The sequence below is a fragment of the Meriones unguiculatus genome, chromosome 12 (genome assembly GCF_030254825.1).
Source record: "Meriones unguiculatus strain TT.TT164.6M chromosome 12, Bangor_MerUng_6.1, whole genome shotgun sequence".
Taxonomy (NCBI): Eukaryota; Metazoa; Chordata; class Mammalia; order Rodentia; family Muridae; genus Meriones; species Meriones unguiculatus.
The window spans coordinates 81,065,276-81,087,583 of NC_083360.1; the positions used below are offsets into that span (position 1 = coordinate 81,065,276).

The window sequence follows — 22,308 nt, forward strand, 5'->3', positions numbered from 1 at the left end:
GGTAAGATGTGACTGCAGAAGCAGCATTTTCAGGAATGCAGGCGCTTCTCAAAGATGAGTCCTCCTTAGCACAGAGCAAGGGCAATCCCACCAGGAATCTGGAAGGCACTATTGTCTATGATGATTTAACCTCTGACTGTAAAGCAGTCATACCCTCTTGCCTGTCTGTCGCACAGAGGTGTTGCAAGGATTAATGAACCCTATGGAGCTAGCGCCTTTGAGAGACTATTTGAATACAGTATATCGCAACAAGATTAATATTAACTATAACATCTGCCCATTCATCAAATGCAATACCTACCTTCCTATTAAGGGAAGAAAAGCTTCCTCAGCCACTCTTTGAGGAATGACAGGGAAGAAGGTTGGATTTTCCTATGGCTTCTCTTTGAGCTGAGCTTAATGTCACTGCCATTCGTGGTTGAATTCCCTGTTCGTATTCCCTTGAGACTTGTTTCTGCAGTGATAGCATTGCTCTCTTCAGGACCATCTTATGCATGTCAGAAGCAGAGACAGGCTTCTGGAAATGGAACCTGGAAATAGTAGTTGCCCAGCCATAGTGCACAGAAGAACCCATAGTGGCTGCCTCAAAGCTCACAGTTTATCTTGGAACTTGTGTTTTACAAATGAAGTTGGCTACTTCTCTGCTCCCCTAGGCAGGTTCTCAAAAAATTAGTCTTCTTGATAGGTGTTTTTGGTTTGTTTGCTTACATGCTTGCTCTTTGCAGTGCTGAGGATTAAATAATCGAGCCACGTCATTAGGTGAGCATGCTATTGCTGAGTTACACTCCTATCCCTGTTTTCTCAACCATTCTCTTCCTCTTATCCCTGGCATCCCAGAAACCATCCAGCCTCCTTCTTCCTCTCATCACCTATGACTACTGCTTCTCACCGTCTCCAGCAGAGGCTGAGCACAGGCAAAAGAAGGGTCTGAGTTGGGTGAGAGTGCTGTGCAGAGAGTCTCATGGCGAGGCATATTTAAGAGCTGTCCTTGTTCTGAACTGACAATGGTACGATATGCTGAACAGAGCCCATGTCTCCATGGAGCAAACTTTTTTATTTACCACTGTTCTAGTAGGGTTTCCATTGCTATGATAAAGGTCATGAGCAAAAGCTACTTGGAGAGGAAAGGGTTTATCTGGCTACAAGTGATCACTGTCTATCATTAAGAGACTCCTGACAGGAACCTGGATGCAGGAACTGAAGCAGAACAGAGTGGAATGCTGCTGCCTGGCTTGCTCCCCATGACTCTCTCAGCTTTCTTTTTATACAACCCAGGACTACTACCACAGTTGGGCAGGCCCTGAAACATCAGTCATTAATCAAGAACACGCCCTCACAGACTTGCCTACAGTCAATCTGATGGATGCATTTTCTCAATGAAGATTCCTTCCTTCCAAATGACTAGTTTGTGTCAACCAGCATAACCTCTGACCTAGATACCCAGCAGGTCCCAGTGAAGTGGTAAGAGTCGGACCCTTAGGACCCTCCCTGAAAATCAAGGGTTGTATGCTGCAGGGTAACATACAACCCTTGATTTTCCTTGATTGTAACAAGGAAAAATGTTTGTCTTGCCTTTCACAGGCCAGGCATAACACAACAACCGGCTGTAGGAGTGATTGCCAGCAGGTTTATGCACACTTTCAGTCATAGGAAGCATCACCTCAAGTCCCTTGAAGGGTCTGCCCTCCCTTCACCTGAAAGAACATGTTGTTAAGTGATACTCTTTTGCTACTTGAGGCAAAGGTACCACAATGATGTAAAATGTTAACTATGAGGAAAGCAAGACGCAAGAATGTAGTGGGGACTCTGATGTTTGCAACTCTTCTGACAGTCTGAATGTATTTTAGAATGAGAACTTCACAGAGGGAAATGATGGAGAATGAAGAAGGAAGGGAAACCTCCATGCTCTGGCTCTTCCACCATTCTCTTTCCTGGGTCCTGTGCCAGCAGCCTTGCAGTTTAGTTTTGCCCCAGGCCCTGCAAAACGTGTTGCTGATGTGTACTGAAAAACCTCTCACTGAAAGAATAGTTCTGCTCTCTCTTCCTCTTCCTCCTCACACTACTGTCCTCCATGCTGGGCCACGGCTTGCCAGTCCTGACTGCTGCTACATACTGCTCAACTCCCAACTGAGCACACTGGCTTCTTTACCAAGCACTTTATATGCCCTCTCACCTTTCTTCTTTATAGTTTGAATACCCAACATCCTCCTTTTACAGTTGTAGGACATGGAAGCCCAAGATCGCAAAGGAAGTGTTCAAAGAGAAAGTCAGTCTGCCTGGTTCTTGCTCCAGCAGTCATGCTTTCCTAGTGCAGTGCATGTGAGCTGGTCGGCTTCCAGGTGCCCAAGGTTCTGCAAAGAACTTGGGCAGGCATTTCCATTTCCATTTCCATTTGCACAGGTATCACCTGTGTTACGAGGTGGAAGTCAGGGGTGAGCTAGTTATAACCTTGAGTAGTAAGTGCTAGAGGGTCCCTTCTTCACACTTGTGTCTGTGCCCTCTGCCTTAGTTGTGATCAGCAGGGTGTGGAGTCTTGACTGTTGGGTAAGAATTTGGAAAATCTATGTATGGAGACAATGTGTGAAATTATGAGAGAATCAATAAAAATATTTTAATACAAAAAATAAACAGCTGTCATGGGGGGGAAGAATTTGGAAAGTAACCAATTTAAAAGAATTTCAATTGGAACAGTCTTTGCTTTAAAAAAAAAATTGTGGTTGGCCTGAAGAAGACAAGACAAAGGATCAAGATCCCATAGGGCCTGTCATCCAGGCTCATGAATCCCAGGCTGCCCCTGCCGTGGTAGCAGCATTACACACACACACACACACACCCCCCACATGTAGCACTCAGGCACTTCAGGTACCTCTGAAGAGGCTCCCCTTTTGAAATGCTTCTGCTGGCACAATTCTGTATTTCCCATGTGAAGCTGGAGAGGAAATCAGATCCCCTCTTCCTCTACGGAGAGAAATGCTCCTTGTGCTATTTTATCTTACAGTCATTTTGCATGTCTGCTGATTCCAACAGCTTTGAGCAAACTCCTCCCCTTCTGGCTGGCCTGCTGAACGTCTGGTCCCAGTTACAGAGGCTGCAGGTGGTGATGTGAAAGGCACCAAGGCAGTGAAGCCCAAGCAGTGGTTGGACCTTTTTCTTTTATTAGCGGCAGGGAGTGAGGGTGGGAGGGTTCTGTCCCTTCAGGCAAAGCTTTCTCGAAGAGTACTCTTCTTAGGAAACAGGGGAAAAAGGGGTGCTCCCTGAGACCCTAGAGAGAGAGGAGAATCTTGGAGTTGAGGCAGCGTTGCAAAGGTGAAGAGGAAGAGAGGCGAGGTATGTGCAAGTTTGGCTTGAAAAGAGTTTTATTGAAAACACCTAAAAATTCTCATCCGCACGTTGAGGAGTGTGGAAAAGACGGTGGAGGAAGTCACCTCCGGTGGTTTTGCGGGTTCTCAAGTATGACATACAGGATGTTGAGTTTTAACTCCTCTTTACCCTGAAGTGTGCACACACTGCAGGATGAGCAGATTTCCTGTTCTGCGACGTGTGCATCGTGGACAGGCCACTGTTTGCCTGGAATCACACACTCCAGCTCTTTCTCTTTCTGTGTGAGGTATTTGATGCCACACACATAAAATTCTTCATGCGATAATGAAAGGCTGTGTGACCTTACTGGGCCTTCTCGATAAACATGTTTCTAACCACCGTGTAAGCGTTCTAACACTGCTGGCGGTAACATTGTGTCTTGTGCCTGTTGCATGCTCGTGTTCTGGAGTGCGTGGTAATTAGCTGCTCTTCCTCAGTCCATGTGGGGAGGCTGCCTGCTTTATATATCTGGAGCTTCATTAATTCACCTAAAATTATAATGTGAATTCAGTGTTTATTAACCTAGATATTAAGTCAATAACCTGAGGTATTTATTGAGACCCACAAACTTTTGGCTATGGAATGCCATGTCCTGGGAAATGAAAAATAATGTTCCAATCACAGCCAGATGTATGATCTTGAAAACACTCTTTTTGGGTTATGTTTGTTGGATTTCTGGGTTTGTTGTTGTTGTTGTTTGTTAGTTAGTTGGTTTGTTTTGGTCTTTTGGCATGGAATACTTGGACGTTTTTCCAGAAAGCAACAAAGGAGACCCCCTAGCCTCAAGGCAAAGGAAGAGCATACATCTGGCTCCACCTGAAAGTCCGGTTCAGAGTTTCCCTGTGACCCTGGCACTACCAGAAGGGAAGTCTTGGCTTTGTTTATTATAACAAGAGCCACAAGACTCCCAGGCTAATAAACGTGTTCACGTAAAACCCCAGACAGTTTCTCTAGACTGGAGTCTTATCATGGGGAGACCTCATTTTACCTCTAGGTTAGGGAGAGACTCCGTGAAGAGAAAGGAATAGCCTATGCTATTCGGGTCAGTGTTGCTGAGCTCAGTGTGACCCACCTGAGGCTGTTCCCCCAGAATGAATGACTGCCCTGCCTGGGTACAGCATGGTCGAACACTTGCCCCCCACATGGCCATAGCAAGCTGGTTTCACTTAGAAGCAAAGCAAAGAGAGGGGAAAGCCTCCCTGGTTTCTCCTCCCGATTGCAAACACTCAGAAATGACATCACACACCCCACAGAGCCCCGGGATGACTAAGGCAGAAACAGCCTGAGAAAACTCTGCTTTGCCCTGAGTTTTAGGGCACAGTTATGCAGATGAGCGTCTGGGCGCAGGTTCCCGCCTTCTTCCTCTGAGGAAGTTTCTTGGTAGATCACTGACACCTCATCCCGGCGAGGGGGTGAAAACTTGGCATCGGCCACCAACCCCCTCCTCCCCGGGCAGAGCACCAGAGGGAGCTTGGAAGCGAGGAGTCGGCAAGCAAACAATGAAGGAGCAAGGGGGCATCGTCAGTGGTGCCGGGAGCAGCCGAGGTGCAGGAGACTCGGCTATGGCCAGCCTGCAGCCACTGCAGCCTAAATACCTGTCTGTGTGTTTGTTTGCAGAAGAATCGTATCAGAAACTAGCAATGGAGACGCTGGAGGAGCTAGACTGGTGCCTAGACCAGCTAGAAACCATCCAGACCTACCGCTCTGTCAGCGAGATGGCCTCAAACAAGGTAAGGACACCCCTTTCTCTAACTACAACTAAAGCGCTAGGCTGCAGCCTGTCTGTTGATCCGACCGGGAGGACTTTGCTGAAGTGCCACACTTTCTTTGCCTGTGCCCTGGTACCACCGTAAGCTGAAATTGCTTAGCCTGTGTTAATTGCCAGGAACAAGTTTCCGAATTCGTGCAGTAGCGAGTATCAGTGAGAGGCGTCTGCCTGGCTTCCAGATCCTTTGGCAAATAAAGGCGACTTTTACATTCACCACGTTTTTTGGTAGAAAACTGAAAAGTGCTTAAGTCTACCGGGGAGAATGTGAGACTTGTTACACTTTAATCGGGGCAGCCTACAAGTGTTTCACCAGAAAGTAGGTCCACCACTTTTTGTTTTGTAAGGACACAGAGCACCTTCAAGTCTGACAGAGTCTTGCTGAGAAGAAGGGCCTTTGGGGGTTTATAACCCTTCCTTTGTGATGCTGACAGGGCCTGAGACTTGAAGAGAAGAAGAAAGAGGGAAACAATGTATTTTGCCTTCTACCACTGAAGGTTGGCTTTTGTTTTTCCTAATTTCAAAGGTGAAATCATTTAAAATTAAAACCTACCTATACTGAAGAGGAAAAACAAACAAACAAACCCTGATTTTATTTACAATAATCCAGAAAAACAAAACATAACGTGGTGGTGGTGGTGAGCTTTAATTATCCGTCATTATCTTATTTGTTTAATTAACATCTGGACACAGAGTGCTAATTTATTGACATTATATGGTGATGGTTATTGCTAGTTCTTTTCTGCTTGTTTACATGTTTTCATGCAGATTTTTAACTGTGTGTGTGTGTGTGTGTGTGTGCAGGTATGTGTTAGAAGTTACATATGTGTTTACACACGTGTACTTGGAGGGAAAGCCTTGACACTGTACCTAACAGAACACACCTTTAAGACTCCCTACAACTCTAGCTTGGGGTATTGTGCTATTGTCTTACATTTCCGAGGCTGGAAGAAACTTTGTACCTCCCAGCCCAAGGTGCCTTCCTGATTGCACCCTCTCCCACCTTTCCTGGGTAAAAAGCATCACTTTGGAACTGAGCTCTCCGGCTCCTCTTCAAAGTATTATGGCAGAAGAAACAGGGTACCTCTAGACCCTGGTGTGTGTGAGTGTGTGTGTATGGTGGTGGTGGTGTGTTGGGGTCTTTCTTACTCTGAAACTCTTTCATGGGCCAATCAGAAACAGAACAGAAATGAGCCCCCTTCTGAAATGTTAGTTCAGAGCTCAACTCCGTGGGGGAGAAAGAAACAGGACGAGTTGGGTTTTTAACTATATTTCCTGACTTCTCTCAAGCTCCCTGTTAAGCAGGGACTTTCCAGGTTGGTGTAAAACCCAGCCACTTCCCTGTGTTTGGGGCTTTACTGTGTAACTTCTCCAAATCACTCTGGGATTTACATAGAATGTTTTGCCCAGGCTTTATCTGCTTCACAGCACCAGCAGCTGCTCTGCTGTCTCTTATTCTGTGATATTTGAGGTGACTTGTGGACCCAAAACTGTGGGGTGATATTTTCGCAAGTTTTAACTATCGAGGACATGAACCCCTGGAATCACCAAGATAAAGCAGGGGACTAACCAGAGGATAAAAAGAGCACTCCCAAGGAAAGAACCTGCACACTGCTGTTAGTTTTCATGTCAAGTGTGTATCGAGAGAGTGCTGGCCTTGTCCACTGGCTATCTTTCGAAGTTACTAAAATGTATCGCTAAATATGAAAGGAGGCATGTATTGAGAGGAGAGATTCATAGTCCCTGGACCTGTCACTCCTCCCTGATGGTGGCCAGTGCAGGAAGGAATGGAAGTTGGACAGAGTCAACACTAAAGAAACTATGCCATGCACAGTTAGCTGGAGTAGAAGCCCACAGCCTCTTCTGTTCTCAAGGTCCCCAGGGGGAAGGTGAGAGGGCAAAGCAGTTATCCAGTGGGTGAACAAGAGAGTGCAGTTTTAAAAACATTTCTCCACTTAGCTGTTTTCCTCCCCATTACTCGGATAATTGTCTTGGGTGACGCTGAGCACAATGACAAGCATGGCAAGTATATTAACAACACAATGGGACTCTATTGTGACCGCCGGAAAAGAGCTAATATTATCTGGAAAAAAGTGAGACTAAGTTATGCACAATAAAATTTATGCTCTACATTAAAGTTTAAATGTTGAAATTATTTGAGGTTTCTGTGTAATCGAAAGTATCATCTTTGTTATCACTAAGTGGCCAAATTTGGTCGCATTTTGTTTACTTCCACTGAACAGAGGAGCCTCAGTAAAACTGAATTACCGAGCTGGAAGCGAGTTTAAGTACAACACACTTTACAGAGGGTGGGAGACTATGAAGAGCTTTGGAACTGGAGATTCGTGGTCTGAAATCTGTCAGCCTCACTTCCTAGCTATTTTTTATGACTGGACTTAATTAACTGCCCAGAGATTCAGTATAAAAGTGGGTCTCACCTCGCCAGGTGCAGTGTCACCAAAGTAAAGTGATCCAACAGGTAGTGGGAATCCAGTGTGTGATCACTTCCTAACATCTACAACACTGTTTGCCAAACCAAGTGCGTGTCCCTACTTGTGTTTCAGGGATGACCCAAAGGCTTTTGTTTACAAAGTCTGAACTTACTTCAGAGTGCAGACGGCCAAGCCACTGTCCTGTGAAGGGAGTGTAACTTGGTAACCTAGGTATCCAGTCTGTGTGGAAAGGTGAAGAGTTGCCAGTGTCTGGCAGGGGCTGAGCAAGCAGCCTTAGGGTTTCTTACATCTGGGCAGGGCGGTGCTTTCTTGTTTATCTATGACTTTCCTTGACCCATCTGTGGCCTAAAGAAAGGGAGGGATGCAAAGGTGTCACTGACTTTCCCCTATATTCCTTCAGGCAGGTGGATGGGAATTACTCCTGTACCTAACAAAAACAGTCTTTTCCTTTGATCCCTAAGTCCAACAGTAGGCCAAGTCGAATTTTAAAAGTTTACAGAGACCTGAAGCCGGATGAGTTAGTATAAGAGAACATTTTCTTAAAATTGAAAAAAATAATAAAATAAAAATGGCAACATGATGGAACAGATGAGCAGGAATTTGGTGGGCCAAGACATGGTTTCTGATGCTTGGGAGAATGCCTGGACCCCTCAGTGAGAAGTCCAAGTTAGGTTACGCATGTGAGGGCCATTCCCTCTTAGATCTGGTCATTAATTGTTGTGTTTCATGTTCTGTCACTGCTCACCTGCAAGAATTGTCTTATGCTTCGGCAAAATTCATTAGAGTATGAGTTCATCAGCTGAAAAACAGCCTGATGTTTTGAAAACAGGATGCCTGGGCTCTGCCCAAAAAGAGGAACGGAAAGAGAAACAGTATAGAAAGGAAGAAAGCAAAGAGCCCCACTGGGATCCCCAGCCCTAATGTAGTATAAACAGTGACCTCTCTTTCCGACCTTCACTATGGCTCAGTTCCTGACCTTGTGTCACCAAAGCCAACCCACGTCATCAGAGGAGGATAGGAGGAATGGCACAGCTGCTGTGAGGGGTGACTAGAATTTCCTGTCGCCTTCCTGACAGACACAGTCAGAAAAGTACAGGGTTGCAACAACAGCAGCTGAGGAAGGATGGGCCAGAGCAATCCTAGGGAGGCAGAGCAGGACTGGAGAGTAATGGGAGGTGTTCCTCCTCTCTTTGCACTGAGACTGTCATCTAGGATTTTCAGGTGAAAGGCATCAGAAAGCTCATTAGTACCTGGCATGGTGAATGCAGGAAGAAAAGCATATCATATTCAATTGCAGATATATTCGAGTCATCAGTCACAGCCCCAGATACTCTTCAAATGCCCTGCTGGGAACCTCTCTCTTTCTAGCAGCTTTGCCTGGGACAGATTTGAAGCCAGATGATGAAAATGGATGTTCTGAAATTGGGAAGTACAGTCTTGGAAACCAAGGCTTCCTTTAAACTGAAGAGTCGGGATTTAGCACTTCAGTAAAGGAACTTCAGCGAAGGAACCTCACCAGCTGGGGATTCGAGATAAATGGTGCTTTCTTGAGGCATCCTAAAATCACATACAGATAGCATCACTGGCAAAGTGAGTCTTCCTAGCTACACAGGTTTATTTTTCCAGCTCTACAAGATCCTGTACCTACTAATTGCCTGGGCTCTTGGGAGGGAGGGAATAAGTCACTCACTCCTGTCACCCTGGAGCCACTAGGAAACCAGAATGTATGATAGTAGAAGTTGATTATGACCAAGGCAAGCCAAATGCTCTAATGTGGAAGGAGTCGCTTTCTGTGCCATTGAACAATCAGTCAGTGACTATAGGAAACGCTGGGCCTATAGAACTGAAAGAAAATAGATCTCCTTGGCCAACAGATAGATCTAGGTGCTTTCTCAGAAGGGATGCTCATTATGGAGGCTTCCCTTAACACAGAGGGACCTTTCACTGGTCCTTAAGCTTGAAGGCTGCCTTAGAATGGTTTCCTACAGCTGTGCAGAAGGGCTTGATTAAACCAAAGAAATGCATGTGTTCCCCTGCAGACCCCAGTGTGCCTCTGGACACTCTTCATTCTCTGCCCAGATGGCTCTGAACCCTCTTCTGAGGGCCTCTGTGGATGTGCTTCTGCTGAGGGACACAGCCGTGAGGAGAAGGCATGTGGGAGTGTGGACACGCGGGCTGTGGCAGAGGGTTCACACAGCTTGCCTGTGAAGTTCCGGTGGTCAGAAAAGTAGAGGGCAGGGTGGTCCACAGCTGAAGGAGGCTAAGCTCTCGTTGACCATCCAGACGGTGATGGACTATTTGTCAAGCTAGAAGTTTAGGAGCTTGATTTATATTTTTGAGTTCTTAGGCTTGTAGTATGCGCCCTGTCAAATGTTAGGGATGATCTTACTTTAGAGGGCAGATAAAATGCAGATCCGTTCTGACAGGCAGGAGGGGAGGCATGCATGTTTTAACCCAGTTTTCACCCGTTAAGTGTTCAGCCTAAAGTGAAAAGGATCCTGACTATCAGCGATGAGCTTAAATTCTAGCTCTACCTTTCCTGAGAATATTTTTCTGGAGCAATTAAATCATTTTAAAAAAATCTTTTCATTTCCTTATTATGAAACAAACAAAGTAGTTGGAATAGATTATTTCTGTGGTTTACTTCAGGTCTTGAATTTATGTTGGTAGAAAGCCAGTGTACTCACACAGGGGTAGATGGCTGTGTGCAGACACTTGGCCAAAAAGTTACCCTCTTTCTTTTGTGAATATACAGACTCTTTGAAATAGGTGCTATTTACAGAAGGGCAAAGGGGGATTTAGTAGAAATGACTTGATCAACATAAATTAATAAAAACACCATGCCTGGAAATGTAGCTCATTGGTAGAATGCTCGCTATGATGCACAGGGCTCTCAGATGCAACCCTAATCACACACACAAATGCACAGTCAAGGTTTTAATTCCTGGTGCGGAGGGTATGGGTCAATGACAGTGTGCTTGCTTATCACATATGCAGCTTTAGACTTGATGGGGCTGGGAGAGTGTCAGGGATGGGAGTCCGGATCCCAGTGAGACAAATAAATGGAAGGAAAAGTTAGAGATACTTAGTGATTCTTCAGTGTGAATTTTGTAGTGTTTTGATGGGAGGTCCTGTCTTTCTAACATTGATCTTTACTGGTTAGGTCTGGTTCAAACTTTGAATGTGCAGTTACCTTGTTCTTGGCTTCTAGCCATTAATTCCAGACTCAGTTTGGGCTGGAAAGTAGTCCTTCTAACACAGGTCAGAGGAAAAACTGTCACAGTTCTAGAAAACTGTGTGTGAGCACTTTGAAAATGGAAATAGTAGTGTCAGATACCTCCTTTGCTTCTTGTGGACTAGAGTGCAAAATTGCAGCTCTCTTTGTTTTCCCTACAAAGGCTTACAATAAGGCAGTCAAATTTTTCTTTGAAAGCTGTGGTCTGCTTCCAGATTTCTTTTTCCTCTGCCTAACCATCTTCTCTGTCCCTCCCCCCAAATGAAAGAGGGCGAATATTTTTGTGTGTTGATTTTATTGTCTTTCAAGTGACGGCAGGCAGCAGTTTCATCTTGTAGGGTGTCCTTCCAAGTGTATGCAGCTTGACCACAGAATAGAGAATTCACACCACTGTAGCAGAGCTGGTTGGACTAAGGAACTCTCAGTTTTGGGGGTTTTGGGGGTTCCTTTCTTAGTTATTGTCTTCAGAGACGAAAGGGAAGATTTAGCTAGTCTTTGCTGTTTGAATTGCTCTTTGTGTAATATAATAGGGTTATATTCTTGAGTGTGATTCAGGATTTGAAATGCCAGTCTCATGAAAACTTAGCAAATAAAAGGGTTTGGGGGGCCAGCACTTTGTAATTAGTAGTATTTTGCTCAATCTAAATGTTTCTACATCCGTGTGTGTATGTAGGAACCTGATCCTTCACTGAATTCTGACCTAGTTCACCCCGTCTTTTAGTTAACTCGCCTGATAGTTTTTTAAGTGAGCAAATCTCTCAAAAGGAATTAAATAAAGGAATTTCACCTCTGTGTGATTCTGGCCAGTCAATAGAAGAACACTAGCCAGGGAGTCAAGTATAAACCTAAAACAGCAGTTTTGAAATCTTGCGTTGCAGCATATTAATGAACTTACCATTCGATTTCCACTTTTCATACTTCCCTGCCTTTGCATGTCTGATCTTTGAGAATACATCCCAGACTCACAGCCCCACGAGGTTCCTTGGCATTGCTATCTATGGAAGCAAAGCCAGGGGTGAGGCTCATTCTTACGCAATTCTTCCAAAATATTTAACGTCTAGGTGAAATGGGTTCAGCAGGCAAGGATCATTTACTGTTAGGAAAACCAAAATGTCCCCCCTCCTCCCCCCGTGAGACACCAGGGCACACTTGTGCTACTCAGTGGGGTTGCACACCTGTCAGAAACATGCCAATGGTCACTGTGCTTTCCTATACAGACTCCCTTTAGCTCTTTTCAGGGACCTACCATCCCCTTTCGGTCTTACCCTCTGGCACGTGATGGTACCCTCAGCTGGTGCCAAACTACTTAGTCTCCGGGAGATTTTGCTGTAACTTCCTTTGTTTGATGTACTTTAAAGTAGCCAAATGCTTCCACAGAGAAAGGACTGTCAAGTCGCTTAGAAGTTGAGAAGGTAGTGAATCTTCAGTCCTCCTGTGCCTGTTTTGGAGGGAACCTGATAATCTTCTTTGTGGAGCAGAGTTTAAAGCTGCTCAGCAACCCCAGTAAGTTCCCTTCCAAAAACAATCACTAAGTTAGGATGGACTGCTGGGGAGGCCTCACACCCTCCCGGATTGACGCACGCATGGCAAGTTTGCTAAGGTGAAACTCACATCCATGGTGGAGTCATTTCAGTCTTCTAACTTTTAAATTTTAAACATAGTAAACTTTAAGTTTGCTGTTAAGAACCTTACAAGACCACATTGCCCTTTCTTTGCTCACAGAAGGCTGCATCATATTTTAACCTTGAACAATTATGAAGATGAAATCAAAGTACAGCTACCTAGGAATTTTAAAAGAAGATTAAACCAATATTTTTTTTAAAAAATTAATTTAGAACAAGAAGTATTGCATCTAATACCTTATCAAGAAAGTGTGTCACTAAATAAAAATGTCTTTCCAATTGAATTAGTTTGGCTGTGCTACACAGAGACCCAAATAAACTAAGTGTTGACCTGACAACTAATGTCCTTGGTCACGATAGATGCTAAAATTTGATAAATAACAAAAAAAAAAAACTCTACACATTTTATTTCCAATCATTGTTTCATACAGTTGTACTAGGCAACTTTCAGTCCAGAGAAGAACTTTAAAAGTCCTGTTTATGTATTTACCTGACAGAGAAGGAGACCATGGTCATGGTACTGTTCCCAGGACAAGACTTTATTTATTGCACTCTGAATGAGCAGACCCTTGCGATTCTCCCAAGTGTGGGAAACCTGAGGTGTAATTTGTGGTAGTGGATGGGGGCTACATTTAGGTGTTCCTGTTACTTTCAGGAAAAAAAAGAATTAAACACTATTTATTTGAAGTCATTTTACAGATGAAACATTTTATAAGTAAGGTCTATTTTATTACCAGTGCAAAGAGAAGAATACATATATAATATAATCCAAAAGAAGCCTTTGAAAATACAAGGATAATCTCACTGAATTTTTTTTTTTTTTTTTTTTTTTTTTTTTTGTGGCATGACTTCTTTGGAGTTGGAGGATAATGGAGGATTACAGTACTAAGATACAGGTCTCATTGCAAATCCAGTCGTAATCCCCCTTATTTCTCCCTTTCCCTTTCTCTCTTGCAAACTGAAGAAGGCAAATTGGAGAGTTTACCCACTGGTGAAATAGTCACCGTGGTGGATTCTTCCAGCTACTTGGCCGAGTGGCTGGCCCAGAAAATTGAGATCATGTTGGGAACCCCAGGTTACCCTCTTCCTACCCCTGCAGTGTCTCTTCCCAGCGAATGTCTCAATATGAAGCCCTCATGACTCAACCGAGCTTTCCATTCTTGAGTCCTGTTACCTGCATCACAGTGGAGTTAGCTCAGTTCTGTTGGCAGCTGCCCACTGACCAACAGTGCCAGTGTTATTAACACCTGCAAGCTATTGAGTCACATCAGCCTCACTCACAGTGTAGAGGCTCCTTTCTTTCTTTCTTTCTTTCTTTCTTTCTTTCTTTCTTTCTTTCTTTCTTTCTTTTTCTGTAAACTTCCTACGATGGCTCAAGAACTTATCATTTATTAAAATTTAGAATTCTGAGGTAAATGCTTCACATATTTAACAATAAAAGTGAATAAGCAATTGTTTGTTATTCAAATTTTTTAAATGAAGAACTGCTGGAGGAAAAGTAATGACTCAGAATTAACTGTGTTGATATGATGTTTACAAAGAGAAGTTATTCCATGTTTAAAAGATTTCTTGACATGATAACTTCACCTCTTTTGATGTCTACCCACTTTCAGTCATTGTTTACACTGTGTAATGGAACAGGTGAACATAAAGTACATAAGAAATTACAAAGTGAATAAAGAAATTTGATGTTTGGGCTGTTGGAGTAAAACAAACAAACAAACAAACAAAACAAAACAAAACAGAAGACTTGAACTAAAAGCCCTGGAGGAAAATTTGGTAAAGAACCCAAATACTCATTTTATTATAGGCGAAAAAACAGAGACAAATTACAAAAGATATACTAAGCTTTTGCTAACTCTGGTTAGTAGACAAGGATGATTTCAAATTTCCTCTTTACCCTTAGTGTCCAACATTTGTTAAAACTGTGGCTTCAGAGTATGGAGCTTTATTATCTCTTGTGAATGAGGACTTTATGCTTCTTTGGTCACTTCATTACCTAGAAAACTCCCCCTTCTGTTCACACAGGCTAGCCCTGTGGCTCTAAACCTCTCCTGATATGCCCAGGCTTCTTGGTATTTCTGCAAAGCAGCCTCTTACCATCCTGTCACAAGCTAGCATTTGAGAGACCTAGGAAGGGGTATGTATTTCCGGTAGTTTCTCACAGCTGCTTGATTATGGGGTGCTAGGAACCTTCTGATAGTTCTCTAGTGAAATAAGTGCAAGTAACTGACCCCTACTCTGGGTACCCAACTTGTAGCCTGAAAGTTAACTGGCCTGACATGCCAAAAAAGAGCCCTCTACCCTGCCAGCTCTCAACCCCTCCCCTGCCCATTGTGATGACGGCTGCTGGCTCCATCCTGACTCAGATGATTGAGATATAGCCATGTTGACTGATGCACTGGGTATATTTTTCTTGGCCAGGCAAGACCATTATTTGTGCTCTTGACAGGATGAGCTGCCACTGACTTTCTCCCTGCTGGGTTTTAACACTCAGGATCTGGTTGCACAAAGCTTATTTGCATCTTTCTTGGCAATACCTGGGAGTGTCCTTGGGACTGTTTCAACAAGGGCTACCAGTATTAGATTTTAAAGGTTTAACAGTCAGTATCATTTAACTTCAGAGCACTGTTGTTGTTGAACTCATTAAAGATAGTTTTGTGCTGATATTTTATATGATTAAATACTTTTTATATGATTAAAAATCTGGATAAGGGTATTGTCCAGTGGCATATAATACTACTAAGACAGTAAGATTTTTCAGGCTGAAAAAGGTCACATGTTGTTTTTCAAGGAAAGCTGGGGGGGCATGTTTAGGGTCTACATGCCTTTGTTTATCTGAGTGTGCTCACTAGTGAGTGTGCACATGGAAGCTTAAGGTCAGTATCAACTGTCTTCCTTTATTGCTCACACCATTTTTTCTTTTTACACAGGGTCTCTCACTGAATGGCTAGCCAATAAATCCCAGGATCCCTGCCACACCTCCCTCTCAGCCCATGCTAGAGTTACAGAGAGGTACTGCCACACCTGGCTTTTCCACAGGGAATACAAAGTCAGGTCTTCATGTTTGGACAGCAAGCAGTCTACACACTGAACCTTCTCCCCAGCCCAATCAAAGCTCTTAGCCCAGGAAAACCCTAAACAAGATGCTAAAATGGGACTTCGAGCCAAAGAATATGAACCCCTGGGCAGAAATAGATCACTTTTTTTTTAAGTATGGTAAATATATTTAGTTAAAATGAGTAAAACATGAGTTCTTCACATGTAGACATTTTGTTAGGAAGAATTCAGAAAAAGCTTCTGCTCTTTGCATCACCGCTTTTCATATCTAATCTCATGACCCAGAACTCCGATGCCCAGAAAACTCTGAATCCACCTCAGGGAACATTGGCTAGAGGGAAGCTTAGATTTCCAAAGCTCACTTCTTCATTGAGGCTTACATACTCTCCAAACTGGGGTGTCAGAGCACAGCAAAAAATGCAGAGATGTGGTGGGTGGTGGGGCGTAAAGGAAACTTTCCCGTGAATAGAAATGGAAAGCTTGGTATTGGTTGTTTGAAAGCCGGCTGGCCAGTTTGGCACTGTTTTATTTATTGTTCTCTCAAAACGTCTGCATCCGACGGACCTGAATCAAAGCCTTCAGAGCCTCACGATGGCTGCTGTTTCCTACTTCTTGTCTTGAGGTGGTGGTCGTGGGGTGGGACTTGAGAGTATGTGTTGTGTGTGTCAGTCAGCAGCTCTATCTGTTGCGTGGTACCTGACTACTTCGCCCTTGCTGGGCCATAATTTTCATTCTGGCATTTTGCTGATGCCAGTAGCGTATTCTCATCCCAGCAGTGCATTCAACCAATTCAGATGTTACCAAATTGGCTTCGACTCTGCAGATGTGAGCAAATGCATACACAGCGCAGGCGGGCATTTATGTCAGGCAGTCTGCGGTTATTCTTAGCTTTGGTCGATACCTGCTCTCCTAATTAGAAGAAATTGGCTAAATTAAAGGAGCACCAATCAATAGTGTTACTATCCTGACTTCTCCAAACAGGCTTAAAAAAAGAAAAAAAAAGGTATGGCCTCAACATAAGCCTATTTCAAAGTATGGTTTTCATAATAAATAAGACGTGAATGCTTCATTTACCTTTCTGGCAATTCTAGTTACACTCCTTATACCGGTGGATATTCTAAATGTCAAACAGCAAGCCTGTACCTGTATGAGTAATTCATGTGTCACATGACCTGCATGACACGGCACTGTATCACATATATTGTGGGAATTTTGCAGTTAGTTATGCAAGCTACCGTCAGCAGCAAAAAAAAAAAATAAAAAAAAATAAAAAAAAAATTCAGACTTAAAAGTCAGAAATAAAACCTAGCTTCCAGCATAAATCCCTCGGCATAGAGTGCCCGATAGATCACAGATATATGCCATTTCTAGCCCTCCCTCTTTAAAGGTAGAAATTCTTGGTCTCCAAGATGCTCAAGGACTTGCACAGTTTCCCAGATCAGGCTGCAGTGTAGGAGTTTATTTCCAGATTGGCCAGAATACGCTACAATTCTGCTACACTCTACACTGTTACAGAATTCTCAGCTAGGGCTTCCTTTGTGTGTTATTAAAGTCCACTAGAAGGGCAAGCCTGAAATGAACACTCCCTCTTCTCCATGAAAAAGCTAGGTCTCCACCTCTGAAACTGCCCCTGTCCCAACAGACCTATCTATCTTAGGTACATGTTGTCATGAAAATGAACATCTACCTGGTCTAAAGTATGGTAGCTGTCACAGGAAAGCAATACGCAGGATATAGCTCTCTCTTCTAAGAGGATAAAAATAACTTGAGAGACTTGTTTTCATCCTTTGGAGCTAACAAATATATTCATGAACCTTCAACCTGTGGCAGATTTCTCTCAATTTGGATGTGTATGGTCCAACATTAGGCATGCCAAAATACCAAAAGAGACAAGTTACATGCCTCCAAGAGAGAAAAGGATAATAAGCCTGTAAAGCTTATTTCAATTTACTTGATAGGCCCCAGAGTTGACCTTGAACTCGACAGACTGTTGGGCTGTCCCAGCACTGAGAAAAATGTTAATCCAGAAGGAGTGATTCTTAAAGCAGTTTTAAAGCCTCCCACTGTCTCTGGTATCAGGGAGTACGGGAAAGACACTAGCTGAAAACAGTATCGCTGACGTCAAATTTGTTACAGGCTCTGTGGTGCCCTTTAAGAAAGTAGAGTAGTAATATCAAAAGTAGGTTATGGCAGATTTGCATAGCCCCAGAAATAGTAGACATTTTAAGGGAATGGGAATTACAATAACTCAAGCAATGTTAGAGTCTGGAAGTGGGAATGGGTTACTGCAAGGAACTGGGCTGCTGGCTGTGGCAGCACACACAAGCCCTGAGTTTGTAAGGTGGAGACAAGAACTGCCCATGCAACATTGCAAAATCCTATCTTAAAAAAAAAAACCACAACAACAACAACAAAAAACAGGCCTCGGGATGTAGCTCAGCCATCAAGTGCTTGCCATGATCAGTATTTATGGATTGTGTAGCTACAGTATTTATGAATCTTCTTGTGAGCTATTTGGATACGTATTATCTGAATATGCAAGCACCCAAAATTTCTAATTTATAAGTATCTTGAATTTTTATCTACCAAACTGAGAGGTTCTTCACATGCAGAAGTGTGGATATATAATCATGAAGAATGTGTATGGTATAATAGAAAACACCCTACATAATTTAGAAATGTTATGGCATATAAAATGCCATGACTCTGTTAGTTCTTATAGATATTTGTAGGGTTTTTTTGTTTTTGTTTTTGTTTGGGTTTTATTTGCTATTTAATCATGTCACTGCAGCAATTGAGAAGGGAATGTGGGTCATGAGAAATTTCTGTAAAGGTTCTTATGGGAATCACTGCAGGGTTAGAAAGGGTCACTTCTCAGCATTTAGATAATGTGTGTCGTGTTTTCTCTTGAAAAGGTTTCAGAAATTGTAAAAAAAAAAAAGAAAAAAAGAAAAATTAATGAATAGCGAAGAGACTAAGTGGAGAGAATCACCTGACCATGAGAGAGGAGAGCCACACAAGGCCTCATGAGAACTTGTGAAAAAACTGTGTTCTGCGAGCCTTCCCTTTCCCTCTTTCCAGTTCTCTGTATGAAAGCACTAAGGTTTTGTCCCTCCCTACTTGGCCTTTTATATGTCGCTTGAGCAAATACTTATCTTCTGGCTAGTGGATAGAACTGGCTTTGTTCATCAGAAATGCCAGTCTTCTGTTGCCAAACTGTAATGACTAGACTCACGCTTGCTTTTCCTCGGATGCCTGCCTGTCCCCTATCCCCACATCCCTGGGGAGCTGGGCAGAGAAATGACTCCATCCTCAGTTTGCTACAGAAGAGCACCTCTCTGATGTGGCCCCTTGAGCAGTGAACAGTACCTAACCCTGTGCCCCCCGGTCCAGAACTTCCTCATAGCAGAATTTGTTGGCAGGCACAACCCACCCTGGAACTGTGCTCTCGGGCCCAGCTACTCTGGCAAAAGGGGCAGAGCCATGGGTGCAACGCCTTCTTTCATTCAGGTATAGCACTCAGTGCTATCTCACTTGCCTTTCAAATAAGACAAAGATGTCATTAAAGGAACAGGGCATGGAGTTCTAAAGGAATGGAGGGAGGAAGCGCAGTACAACATAATCTGAGCTCTCAAGAACAGTGGGAATTTTGAGTTCCATAAAGGGGTTTCTTAAACAACCACTTCATATCTTTGCTCCAGATTTTTTTTCCTGTTTTATTTTAAAGTCAGATAAAAAAAAAAAAAAAGCAGGAACTTAGGAACTTTGAAATTAACCATCTCACTCAACTAAAGAAACAGAAACCCAAGAAGCCAATTCACCCTAGATTACAATTGCCTGCGGTCAGCTCTCCCTAACCTATCACCACTGTTACCTCTCTGCCACTGTGAGCATTCTGTGATCTCAAGAGGGATTTTTCAGACCCCTCCCACTTTCCTGATACTAGGGAATTCTTGTGAAGTTATGAGTAACAAGAGTATGAAATATGAGTCAAAAGTTAGTCCCTAAAAAAGTCATTGTGACTTTAATGACTTTGGCAGTTGTTTCAAACTGCGAAAACAGGAAGATCCTACACAATAAGGCGCCTGTCTCACAGCTGGGCTCATACGTCGATGGCCACCCACAGGAGCAATGACTGGGGCTGCCTTCCTCTGTTTGACACCTCTTTTCCCATCCTTAGAATTTTCTCTTACTGACTTCATCAGGTTATCACTGAGGCAAAACTACCAACTCTCAATTACTTTAATGGTATTTTTAGTCATGTAGAATCACTGCTAGGAAATCCAGATTAGTTTAAAAGTAGCATTTTCACGTGCTTGATGCTAGCTCCTATACCATCTGTCTTCTGGATTTTTTTTTAACTGAGAAACATAATGTTACCAAGATCCTTCCAGTTCAACCTTCTATGTGAAGTCACTAAGAGCTCAGGACAGTGCCTGTAGATCTTTGCACAAAGCTTAAGCTCATCTTTTGAGAAAGAGTAGAAAAGGATGGCCTGCTTTCATCACTTTAGAAGTGTTTTGGCAGCTGAAGAAAAATTGAAATTATCTGAAAAAAAAAATTAATTTCAAATATTTTCTAAGTTGCCTCTAAGAAGTCTGTGTTGAATCCTGCACACAGAAAACAACATCACACATAGACTTACTTATCATTTGTAATACTGGGAACATAAAAAATTAAACGAATTAAAGGCAGGCTATTAAAAACATCACAGCTAACTTAAAGAAAGAATATTCTAGAAAAGTAGTATTAGGTCATATATATATAAAAAGTAATAATAGCTCTTCTCTTTTCAAAATCTAACTGTAATTTCTCAGCAGGGCTTGCAGATGTAGTGTTGGGCAGACATGACTTTGGGGAGTTGTGGGGAAGTTTGTGTTCTAAGGGTTCATTCACAAACTTTGTTTGTCTGTGTTGAAAAGGGAATGTGGCCATTTCCTCTGGGGACATTATTTCTAGGTAGACTCTAACAGGACTATCTTGTGAGGACAGATTATTAAAGAAAAATAAGATCTGTGTACAGGAGACATGAGAACTCATTTATCTTTGAAATAGTACCTTCCAGTTTGTGGATTCTCAACTGCCATTTGGTGAAGTAAATAAATTCATTCCTCCCTTCCAATCTTGCAAGTCCTTGGGCCAAGGTTTCATTCAGGATCCATTTTTCCTTCCTATTGAGACAGCTAACTGGTAAGTCCACAGGAAGGCTCCAAGAGAGCCTCAGGCTATGGAGCTCTGTGTTATGACAAACACCTCTCTTCTTAGCCAGTGGTTTATTCTTGCAGACAGAAGTATCGCCATTTCCCCCTTGTTTACCTCAGCAGTACAGAAAGAGTTTTGTTTTCTGAGAGGAGCTAGTTGCTAGTAAATATTGTGACCAAGCTGTAGGAGGCTGCCCTAAAATCTATCACACAATCTTGAGGGGTTATGGCGGAAAGATGGGTCGGAAGTCGTATGTGTCATTCTTGTTTCACAGAAGAGAGATGAAGTGATGTCACCAGGCCAGTTATAAAGATTGAGAATCGAAGTTGAGGCTTGATTGCTGTGTCATGGCTACCTGTAGCTTGCTGGAAGCAACTCAGAAGCCTGAGACTCTTGGAATTCAGACACTGAAAGCCCACCTACCCTGAGGTCCTTAACTGAGCATCAGCGTTCACCTCAACATATCGGTTCTAGTCCTTGTCTTATGCAGTCACCAGGACCAGCCCTACCCTTACTAATCAGATTCTGTCTTACTAGAAGGTCACATCTGCCATTCTTAGTCTTTCAGAACCCTAAACATGTGGGCTCTGAACCCCAAACATGTGGGTATTTTTTGATGAGAGCAATGATTGCCTTAGTTGGTGTGGTAGAACCGTCCCTTGCTGAAGAAAACCAGCAGTGGTTGCTAAGCAACACTTAAAAAAGTCTAGATTGGTTTCTGACCCTGGATGACCTCTATTTGTATACTTTGTCATGTGTATTTTATGGTTACCTTAGGACAACTTTGGAAAACTTTGTTTTTGGTATGCATTGGACTGCCCTCTGTAAAAAGATCATAGGAGAATTTGTTTAGGCGTGGAAAGAAGGGAGATGATATTCCTCTGTTTACTTGCATGAGTACACTGACCCCTTCTGTGAAGACATAGAAGGCGTGTAATTTACTTAGCCCCATGGCTACAAACCACCACCCTCTACCACATAGCCTCATGGACCACGAATCCCAACAGGATCCTATGGACAAAGGGAAGCTATATGGGGGAAGGCAGTGGTTAGTAGTCTTACCTTCTATGATTCGTTTTCAAACTGCTCTCATCTCCTGAAGAGAACAGCCAACCCAAACCACTGAAGAGTCCTCCTTACCCTCTTCAGACTGTTAACTGAGGATTAGTCAATGTGTCCTAACAGACATGGATACTGTACTAGAACAAAAGTTGATTAAAACCATAAAAGGACTTTTTGTTTGTTTGCTTGCTTAATTTTTCTCTACCACTTTGCCTGGCCATTTCAGGGATTTCACCAGTGTTTGTTGAAGACATGACAAAATGGCTTTATTAAAGTATGACCATCCTAGTAGACTCCAAAATGTTTGCAAATATTTCAGAGATACCAAGGGAACCAAAATGAGAATAATTGCTTGGCTATTATATTTGGCTAAGTCTTGTGCAGGGGGAAAAGTACCGACAGAAGAAATCTGTCCCTAAGCTTTTATGTAAGAAAGTTTTACTACAGTTTAAACTTTGAGGTTTTTGATTGTTTGTTTGTTTGTTTGTTTGTTTGTGCTAAGGCCAGCAGACCAACAAGCATTTATCAACCTATCTTTTTCAGCTTCCC

General features: G+C 42.9%; 1 protein-coding gene across 3 annotated transcripts in view; it reads left to right on the plus strand.

The window, feature by feature from the left end:
* Pde4b (phosphodiesterase 4B) overlaps positions 1-22,308 on the plus strand; it is a 511,900-nt gene that overhangs the window by 470,449 nt on the left and 19,143 nt on the right. For all 3 annotated transcript variants that reach the window (XM_060365982.1, XM_060365983.1, XM_060365984.1), the window contains one exon: positions 4,978-5,090. In XM_060365982.1, the coding sequence (XP_060221965.1) occupies positions 4,978-5,090 (113 nt within the window). The remainder of the gene's footprint in view (positions 1-4,977; positions 5,091-22,308) is intronic.